The sequence below is a fragment of the Mycteria americana genome, chromosome 1 (genome assembly GCF_035582795.1).
Source record: "Mycteria americana isolate JAX WOST 10 ecotype Jacksonville Zoo and Gardens chromosome 1, USCA_MyAme_1.0, whole genome shotgun sequence".
In the NCBI taxonomy this organism is placed as follows: domain Eukaryota; kingdom Metazoa; phylum Chordata; class Aves; order Ciconiiformes; family Ciconiidae; genus Mycteria; species Mycteria americana.
This window is the reverse complement of record NC_134365.1, coordinates 149,430,368-149,440,935: the sequence shown is the minus strand read 5'-3', so window position 1 is coordinate 149,440,935 and position 10,568 is coordinate 149,430,368. Positions and strand designations below refer to the sequence as shown.

The window sequence follows — 10,568 nt, the reverse complement described above, 5'->3', positions numbered from 1 at the left end:
CTTAAGCAGCTTCTTTCACCTTGAAGTTACTGCTAGTTATCTTCCCAAGTTCCACGTACAGCAAAGCAGGCCCTAGCATGTCAGTAGCTTAACTACTTATTCTTTATTTTGCATGCAGCGAGAGACTTGTTTGCCCAGTTACTCAGAAGTAAATTGCATACAAATCCAAGTTGAACGTTTCATGACCTTGCATGGTTCTAGAAATATCCAGATTTTACAAACAAAGGAGTTCCAGCAAGTTCCCATTTCAGAGATCTCTATCTTCAAGCTTCTGCAGGTGGTAGCAAGAAGACAGCGATCTGATGGTTGCAGAGATTTTGTTTACATAATGCAAGCTGGAAAAGTGGTCACTTATTTATTTAACCCTCATAGTTTGTTGCATACAATATTCCTTGTAGCATAAAGGTTTTAACTAAAATACAGGGTTCTTGCTCTTTTAAAGGATGGATTCTGATAAAAATCTGCTGCTGTAAATTTTAAGCAGTGCCACTGAGTCATAAGTAAATTACATTGCTAGTGTCTGTTAATGCTTTCTTGTAATGGAAGGGTTCCTTTTTACCTGGCTTTAGCTTAGATGAGCATATGTAGTCACTGGGGCTTGCCTTACTGTTAATGAAGGGAAACAGGCACCTTAAAGGGACAGATAAATTGTATCTAAAAATAGTAAAGTTCTTGTTCAGACCTATACAGGAACAGTGTTACAGAGGTATGGGTGTAGCATAAACAGCAGCAGCTGCTACTATGCCTGATAATTGGAAACTTAAACAGTGTAGACATTTTTCCAGCATTTTGCTATCCAGCAAATTTTCAAGTGGGTGGCACTGTGTAACCCTAAAAACAATTTCTAATTCTCCACTACTATACAAACGTGCACTGTTGAGAAGCCAGGTTTCACTGCAGTGAAGTTTCTGTTAATATAGGCCCTATGCACAGTAGATTTTGGCCCGAAGGCTCCCACTACCAAGTGGATTCATGCATGCACAAGTTTAGGAAATACCAGGAGAAGAGAATTACAGCAGACAGATCTTGAAAAAAGCAGTATTTATTTTAAAGTACAACCCAAAGTTGTATCCATAAGAAATGCACAAGGTATCTTGTTTCTTCCACAAGTCTTGGCTGTGTGCATTTCAGTTCAACTTAAAAATGCATTCAGGTTTACAAATGTACAAACAGCACAGAAAGTGTATTACAGTCTCACCAGAATGCTCTTACATTCAGCCATTTTGCTCTTAAGGTTTTGTGTTGGTTGGTTTTTTTTGTTGTGTTTTTTTTTTTTTTTTTTTACATTCTTAGAACCTGTGTTAACAAAGACAGCCTTATTTTAAAAAAATACTCTGCATTTTAGCACAAAGTGCCTTTTGATTTTAAATTAGAACTTGGAGGATAATACTGGAAAAAATTTAAAAACCCAAACCGGTACTTCTCATAAAAGTATTGCATGCCAGGACCATTTTATAGTTCAAATTGTTTCCTAAATAAGATGGCAGATGGTAAAATATGAAACCAGTGAAATTGTTCAGGTCTACAGGCTTCAGCTGTAGTTGGGATTTGTGACCACACCCAGACTTTTTCAAGCTTATCTGCAATCTCACACTACCATATTGCAGGACAGACTTTAAAAAGGAGCAAGTGATGAAAGCATGACTGGCGGGCAGGGGGCAGGGGAAAGCAATGACCAGCAACAGCCTGAAAATGATGTTTCAAAACTTTGCATTCAGAATTGTATCATGATCTGGGTAAGAGTTCTTTCCTTTTGCTTAACTTCAGTTTTCGTGAGGATAGTGTGAATTAGACCAGGGATCTGAACTTCTTCTTCCAATTGTCGGGCTCCAAATTCTCCAAGGATTGTAGGTCTGTCCCATGTCTTCAGCAGGATTGGCAACGGTGGCAGCAGCGGGCGGAGGAGGAGCAGCGGAGGAGTTTTCACTACCCATGAGATCAATACCTGGCAACGCGTTTGCTGGAGTGGTGAAGGGAAGGCCACTGTTGAGATTACTTGACCAAATGGAACTGCTGAATGGAGTGGTGGACCACAGGCCACTTGGGTTGCCAAGGATCGACTGCAGTAAAGACAGAGCCAGGTAAGTAGCAGCTCACTAACCTCTATTTTCACCTTGTTTACAGCCCCCCTGAAAGAAAAGTATCTAAGAAGCAGCAAGCCTGCTGTGGAACCTCTTCTGTCTTCACTGCAACATGGAGTTTTGAACTCCCTTTACTAGAGCTTGCCCAGAGGAACCCCACTACTAATGGTCACCAAACGTGCCTGGTAACTGAATGGGCTGCAGAGTGCAATTACATTACAGGCTTTTAAGCTTTTCATTTGAGCTTATACATCCCCATACCATTACCAATTTAAGCACTACTACTACTGTTCAAGCTTTAACACACAAGGGCCAAAAAGCTCAAGCTTAATTAAACTAGTTAGAATGAGGTAGATACACATGGTTCAAGTCTCAAAAAAACCCAACAAAATTCAACTTGTAATGGAAGGTAGCAGCGAAGTCTACTCCTTGATCTTTTTTTGGCTGTTTGCAATCTCCTTGTATTCAGACATACCTGCTTTAAATTGTACATTTTGGATGAACCTACCTGTGTTCAGCCCCACTGTACCTCCCCATATTCCCAGTATATACTTTCTTCCCCCATCCAGAATTTCTCCAGATGAAGGGAGAGGGCATTGGAGAACTGGCCATTTCTCATGGAGTTCCAGTAAGTCTGTCCTGGCTCAAGACATCTGGAAGTCTCTGACAAATGGTCATGGTACAGATGCAGGTGTGCTGCAACACGTCACAAATGCACTTGGGATGCATAGGACAGGTACAGCAAGCCTAGGGAACACATGCAGAAATGGACAAGGCCCAGGTTTTGTCAACTGTTTTATTAAAGCCCAAGCAGTAGCAAGCAACAAGCGGAGGAATCTAACCCATGGTGTGGTGGAAAGTTATACCCGGAAGCAGCCAAAGATGGAGATGAGAAAGGTTAGCATAACTTTCATGCTAATATTAGCACAGAACCTGCTACATGTAGGCTTAACGCACTACATACCTCAGGGCCAATAGATTTAATGTACATATGCTGTAAATTCAATTTGCAAATCTACAGTAAACTTGATACATCCAAAAGGCAGTGGACTTGTTGAGTATGTGCTGTAAGGTACAAACATCCTTATGTTTGGATTTACTGGGTGGAGAAAGGGCATCCCTTCCCAAGATCTCAGCCCTCAGATAATGCACACTAAAGGTTAACCAGTATCAGTGTACTCTGATTAAAATAAAAATCCCTTTAAAAAAGTAAACAAGGTAAACTTTGAAAATGTCTTCATTTCAGGTTTTTATTTTCTCCCCTGGAATGAAGATGATATGCTCAGTATAATCATACCTGAACTTGGTTGGACACTAACACATTGCCAAAGGGTCCTCAAAGAATTTGATACCGAGGGTTGGACAGGAGTTTTGAGCATGCTAAGGGGTTAACCGGGCCAACGTCATTAGGACTCTCCAATGTCACTGAGAAGTTGAGCCAAACCAGGACTACAGTTTATTACTGTTATATAACTAAATGGTTATATTTAAGCTATACAAGCATTAGACTACTAAGCCTACAGCAGGAAACACTCATTCTGCTGCTCAGACACCACCCTGAACACACTAAAAGTCCACTCTATTTCCTCCTGTGGGCAAGAGCCAGGAATGATTCCTACATGTCCCAAAGGCGTTTGGGAGAGCCTGATAGAAAGGCAATTGCTGATAAAGTAGAAGCAACTGGGAAAGGAGTGGCAGAGAAGAGTACCTTAGATTAGACTGCTACTCCCTTTCAGGGCTGGTGGAGGGAGATACAAAGTGGCGGTCAGACAGAATTACACGCAGGGAAATGGAGGAAAGAGAAGTAAGGGACTGTGGTTAGAAAGAAACTTGGGAAGAAGTACCAGCAATGCAGCAAGGCCTGAGGGGAGATGGGACCCAGAAGTCAAATGCTATTTAGTACAGAAGCAAAGAGTTACGCATAAAACGGGAAAGCAAGACGAATAAGGAAGGAGAATGATCAAAATCAACTCCCCAGAAACCTTCCCAGAAAAGAGGGTAACAGAGAAGCCACTATGTAAGTGCTGTTTGCAAGAACGGCTTTGGCTCTTGTGCCAGAAAGGAGAAAAGGACAGGGCCCTGGCCTGGTACCTGCTCTCTCACCTAGCACTTAGAGCAAGGAGGTTCAGTGGCAGGAATAGCCAAGTTTTTCTGTTCTGGCTTACCATAAGCACTTGAAAAAAATCACATCATTAAGAAGGCTTTGAACATTTCAGTCTGTTTGCTGCTTCTTGTTTATTAAGTGATGTTCTCCTTGAATAAGCTCCCAAAATGCACACACACACACACACACACACACCCCCCCCATCAAAGTATTTAAAGGGAAAGACTGACAATTCTTCTATACCATTTGTCTGGCTTCTGTCTCAATGCTTCCTGAAGCACACTTACAGGTATTTTTCAGAAGCAGCCAGGAAATAGGTTAGGAGCTAGAGAGATTGTTCTCGTTGTCCTCAATCCCTCCTTCCATCAAATGCTAAGAAATCTGCCCTTCATGTGACCAAAAGGCAAAAATCTCTCCTTACGTAGTTTTAGTGAGGTTACAGCTACAGTTGTAACTGCATGACAAGGGCGGGATCAGTGAGTGTGTGTCTGTAAGAAGCTGTGTGACCTTCTTTGGCTTCCCCTGCCTTCCCCCACTCCATCTGAACTGCTACCAGGTGAAGTAAACACTGCTTCTTACTCACTACAAAAACATTTTCAGAAGACAAGATGAAGAACGATTTCAGCTGGCACTGAAGACAGCTGTTGTGGTGTAAGTTTTATTCTGACAGATAGAGGCACAAGGATGAGAGACCAGTGCTACAGTCTGTGTAAAAGTTGTTTTTGCTTCTTCTTTGGCTATACTAAAAATCTCCATCAAAATTAGTAGTCAGTTTAAAGGCTTCACCTTATGCTCAGTCCTTTAGTGTTTTTTCTCAGCTGAAAAGAATACATTTGAGGTCTTTTAGATAAGTTTTTTTTGACCTTTTGTTAATTTACAAGTAGGTGCAACAATGGATTCAGGAAGCAGAATCAAAGTCTGAAATTTATCATACTGGCTACTTTGCAACTGTCCATCAAACTGGAAGTGGCAGAGGCAGTGTCCAGCCGTGGCACAAGAGCGGAACGGCTCTTTCCACAATCCCAAAGCGCATGGGAATGGAACACACTTTTGTAAGTGCTGCAAGATGCTCTTGTGAGCAATACTTTTATTGTGAAGCAATTTACATGGATTCATCATCCGCAAGTGACGGGGCTAATCACTCTTTGTCTAACAGCCATGTCAACCTAACTACACAGAACGATGAATACATATAGCTTCCCTTTTCCTTTATTCTTCAGTTGATTTTTTTTTTTCATCCAAATTTAAAAATCCTCTAAATGAAATTAGATGGCAGATACAGAACAGGTTGGTAACAGTACTAAAACACTCTATTTGAACTGAATACTTACTGCAGTTGTATGAGTCGGGGAACTCGAGCTTGTTGGCCAGGAGGGTACAGAATCTGTAGCTGAAGGATCCCAGATGGATGATGGATTATTGAATTCACTCCAGTTTCTCTGAACATCCTGCCCATAAGCAGATCGAGCTAAACCAAGTTTGCTAAAAACCTCTAAAAATAAAATGAAACAAAACTGAGTAAATTACTCTTCCTCTTTTTCAAAGAGCCACAGCAGACTAATACTCTTCACAGTCATTTCTCATATTTTTCTAGCAGGTCCTGCTGTGGTGCAAGAACCGAGATTAGAAAAGGTCACGCAGTAATACAGATCTCATCTCACGTCCCCTACATCAGACAGTGGCTACAAAGTTAGAATCACGGTTATAGTGGGGAAAAGAGTTATACGCTTACTGTGTATAATTCAGTATCAGCCTATGGGATTTGTTTGGTTCCTGGTATTATTTACCCGAAAGCAAACAGTCAGGGAACGGGGCGTAAGCCCAGCAATAGAGTCCTGGCACTTCCTCATAACAAGTGAGCTGCAGGTGGAGTAAGCGATGGGGCTGAAGGAGCCTCTTGTAATTGCAGCACTCATTTGCCTTGCAGCGCTCCCTTCCCAAGTAACCCCTGGTACGGGAGGCGGCACTGGCTGTGCCCCAGCCCAGACCCCATCTCTGCTATGAGGAGAGGGCAGCACCAGTGCTCATGGGTTGCCCGGTCCCTGCACACAGAACTGATCTCAGGCATCTTACTGCAGCCCCTCAAAGTCTGGTGCCAAGTGTTGCCAATGAAGATGAAAGAATCCCACAGCAGCAGCTGCTGTTGACTGCAGACCCCCAGCATTTTTCAGCAGACATACAATTTTTTCAGCAGACAGCATTTTTTCAGCAGACATACAATCCATTTTGCAACTGCCACATATGAAGGTTGCTTTGCTTATCTTTTGTAGACACCTTAAAAATTACCATGCATTCCCAAACACAGTATACAAATCCACAGTAAGTACGCAGAGCATCCATGCCCTACAGTATAGCCTGCCTGCATCAAGGCCCATCTCAGTAGTCACTTACAGAAAGTTTACCTAAATATTTAAATACAGGGATTAACGGCTGGTTTTAGTATGCATCAGTTCATCATGCAGCTATACAAACGCTAGAGGAAAACACAAGAGGAAAGCAACACGAGGGATGGGCCATTGCCTCATTTATAGAGCAATGGTTTTATGCAGGCGTAAAGCGTTCACTTTTGAGACTCTGTAAAGCTTCATGGGGAGGGATGGAGGAGAGGAAGACTAAGGAAAAAACAAATATCAAGAAATTTTACTGAAACTGAGAAACTTCAAGTATTTCCAACCCTACAAACACTCTTAACAGTTTCCACTAACTCTCTCTGGGCTGAAACACAGAACACACCACCAAATTTTTAACACGCTTTCCTATGTAGTCATCCTTTTTGAGGGCAGGGAGGGGAACAGTGTCTGAACCAGTGGAATGGAGACAATCCCTTTCTTTACTGATATTTGAATACAGAAAATATTTGAAAACAAAAACTCACCTCCAGTTAAGTTAAAAGAATGTCCAAATGCAGAGAATGAATTGAGAGGCGTGAAGTCGGGACTGCTGGGATTGCTGATAGGACTCCACAAACCCGAACTAAATATTATGGAGTAATGGGAAAGCAATACACAACTCATTAACACAGTACTACCACCAATATTGACTTACTAATCTATATACAAATATATACGTACAAATGTATGTGTGTGTACATACATCTATACATATGTATATATAAGATTATATATTTAATAAATTAGCTTTTTTTTGTTTAACAAAAGATTTCAATGAAATACCATTTTCCCGTGTATACATCCACTTTGGAGTGACACACTGCTCTAGATACAACGCTCTTCAACCTGTAGACTGAGCTCCAACACAAACCTGAGTAGGTCTTTTGCTCAGTTTTTCAGAACACGTACAGGGTCCAAGCCATAGCGCAGTTTTTTGACAAGCAAACAACATTTAGAACCACTCAGAAGGGATACAAATGCTCACACTCTAGCTTGTAGGCAAGCTTCTTGAAAATACAGATGAGTTAACTGGAACCAGTGATAAACATTCACAAAAACAAACTGAAACTCCACCCACAAACTTTGCTCAGAAAAGCAATTCCTTTGCATATTGAAACTTGAATTCAAGTCTCTTCCCTATTCCAGACAGGTTACCAGACACTCTGCTTTTTACAACCGAGACGGACGTGCACTGCCAAAACATGTCAGAAAAGATAGCGTGCCTTGGGGAACGTGACTGAGCGCCGCTGCGTAACACAAAGCCCAGTGACAGTTCTGGTCTCAGGATTAAAACTGGGAATGAAAGATACTGCTGTACGGCAAGATATTCTGCCTGTAAACTATTTCAAGTGACCTTGGTTCACGCTCCTCAATACTGAAAGAGCCAAGCTGATCTCTCATTGTTTGGATGCCTGGAGAACACAAGATTGTTGAGTTACTGAGAATGACGGGGAGAGAGTCACCATCACATCCAGAACATCCTTCTCTCTACTTTTGAGTCACTTGTAAGTTCTAAAGTTTTTGCAAGGTGAGAGATGCCCTGCCCAGACTTTAAAACAGGTTAGGAAAAAAAAAAAGGGGGGGGGGGGGGGGGGGGGGGGGAGGAAAGCAGGGAGGAAGGGGACAAAAGGGGAGGAGGGGGGGGAAGGAACCAGAATGAATTCTGTCACTACCTTCAAAATGCCATTCACAGGTTACAATCCTGTTTTCTAGGGGCCTAGGTATTTGCCTTAGAGAATATAAAAATTACCTGTCAGAGCCATCACTGTCAACAACTGTGTGGGAAATGCCAATACTGCTGGAAACATCCACCTTGCTTGGAGAAACCTTTGGTAAACCACTGCCACCTGCAAGAATATATATATGTGTATATAAAATAAGTAAAATTAAAAAAACAGCACCACCAAAACAACAGAATATTTTGGAAATATTCAGGAATATTTAGCACTCCAAACTGGTTCTAGTACCTGGGCTCTTGTCATAACCTGCAGCTACAGCAGCAAAAGTGGGGTTACCATTCCTGCCTGGAAGAGAAGCTGCCTTTGCCAGCTTATGTTTGGTACCATTAGGCTGCTTGCTTTTCGTTTCACTTAAAGGAGAAAAAACAGAAAAAAAAAAAAAGGTAAGGTTTTGGACTCCAGCAGTTTGATTTAAAAAAGCAGCAATTTAAGCTAGCATTCATCAATATGTTAACAACAGCTCAACAGTTCATGTAATTGCACATTTTCCCAATCTACCAAGTCGTAAGAAACCCCAGAAAAATATAAATAGCATGGTAAGATATGCAGAGTAGTATCTGCAAAAAAGCAGTTTCCATGGGAAGAGGAAATGGGTCTGAGAAAAGGGAGATGCCCTGGTATGAGGCACACGGGTTCCACAAGCGTTCTGTGCTTGGGAAATCAGTAGGAGGTGCGGATTTGGACTCACTTGCTGCAGCTGCTGTTCACAATGCTGCTGTAAGTGCCTCCTCGTGGCCCAAAAGCTAAAGATGCGGGAGGAGGAGGAGGAGATGGAGAGGCGGGTGTTGGCGAGGGCTGTCGCTGTTTCAGGAAAGCATCTGCGTTCAGGGTTTGTAGAGAGAGTTTATAAAGGTTGTCCGTAGCTATAAAGAGAAACACAAAACACTTTCCTGTAGTATTTACTTTAAGACAAAAGCTTCTCAACTTCTGCTATCCTTTCTGTTCCAGTTGAGGAATTATGACAAAGGCTGTTCCCAGTCATCGAAGAAGTAGCTCCTTTTCTATATTCACCTATCATTATTCAGGCTTACTACCTATTTTCAGAGAGATTGTATTGCAATGAAAGCACCAAGATAAATGATTTGTACAGAAGAAAGAACCTTTCTAAGTGAGCACTGTGGAGAGGGATGATTATGTTTGCGTGCAACCAAGAGGAAGATGATTCGGTTCCCACACAAGGGACTTAACGCAACCAAAAAGCTTATAACAGTGCCCCACGCTAACCACTGCATTAAGGCGTTTTCAGTGTTTCCTCTCAAGGACAAATCACGTAATTAGTTTCAACTTCGGCTGCAGCAGACTTGACCAAGCAAAGCTCCATCTGCTGTAGAATATACATTTTGTTTTCGAGCAGTAATTCTCATTTCCTCAATTTTCCCAGCAGCTTCTGAATCCTGTTCATCACTGAAGAACTGCGGAACAGCCCATGTTCTGCCCATGCGGTTTTTCCAACCTCCCAAATCAAACCAGATGCTATCAATATGAGGCCTACAGCAGAAAACGGGAGCACAACTATGCAGTGAGAAGACGACAGGAAGATCTATAAACAGACCAAACCTACCTACAGATATTCATTGCAGAATACTAATTCTGTCAGCCTCTAGTGATTACTTACAGCTGCCAGCTTTGTGAAGAGGCACAGAGTCCCACTCCGGTGGTGGAGAATCCTTTTCCCCTTCTGAGCTGCTGGTGTTTCCTAGCTCCTGTCCAGAACCACTAGGGAGAAACTTTGCTAATACTGATGGCCTGCTCTCCATTAACTTACTGTTTGGACCTATTAAAACAAAAGAAGAAAAGCAAGTCCGTGGATAGTAAACTGAAAGCTTTCTTCTCACTCCAGACTTAGAATTAAGCACTCAAGAGGGGTTACAAACAACCGAATAAAACTCCTGAGGTATTTATAAAAAGTAGCCTCACACTACCTCTTGTTTTGGGGAGGTTTCTTGATTTAGACCCATTCGTCAAAAGGTGCTGTGTAGATATCTTGGATGGAAAGGTTTTGCGCTGCTTGTTTTCCAGCGGGGGAGTATAAGACAATTCCAAGGAACTAAATGAAAACAGAGATCCATTTATTTTTAAGCTCTCTGAAGTGCTGAAGAGGAGATTTTATATGCATATATATATATATATATATATATATATGCATATATATATATATATATATATGCATGCCATACGGTCTTACAAAAGACTGGTCTCCTGTGGCTTTCTTATGTCAAACTTGTGCTCATCTTCAAAGCTATTCATAAGCAGA

General features: G+C 41.8%; 1 protein-coding gene across 1 annotated transcript in view; it reads right to left on the bottom strand.

The window, feature by feature from the left end:
- Window positions 1–1,025: 1,025 nt before the first annotated feature.
- The window catches only part of TMEM131 (transmembrane protein 131), a 111,947-nt gene continuing 102,404 nt past the window's right edge, over window positions 1,026–10,568 (bottom strand). Inside the window, exons 34-41 of the mRNA XM_075523705.1 lie at window positions 10,237–10,361; window positions 9,930–10,088; window positions 9,003–9,177; window positions 8,543–8,664; window positions 8,326–8,422; window positions 7,061–7,158; window positions 5,517–5,677; window positions 1,026–2,060 (exon numbers count right to left, since the gene is read on the bottom strand). Of these exons, the coding sequence (XP_075379820.1) occupies window positions 1,764–2,060; window positions 5,517–5,677; window positions 7,061–7,158; window positions 8,326–8,422; window positions 8,543–8,664; window positions 9,003–9,177; window positions 9,930–10,088; window positions 10,237–10,361 (1,234 nt within the window). The 3' untranslated portion in view covers window positions 1,026–1,763. The remainder of the gene's footprint in view (window positions 2,061–5,516; window positions 5,678–7,060; window positions 7,159–8,325; window positions 8,423–8,542; window positions 8,665–9,002; window positions 9,178–9,929; window positions 10,089–10,236; window positions 10,362–10,568) is intronic.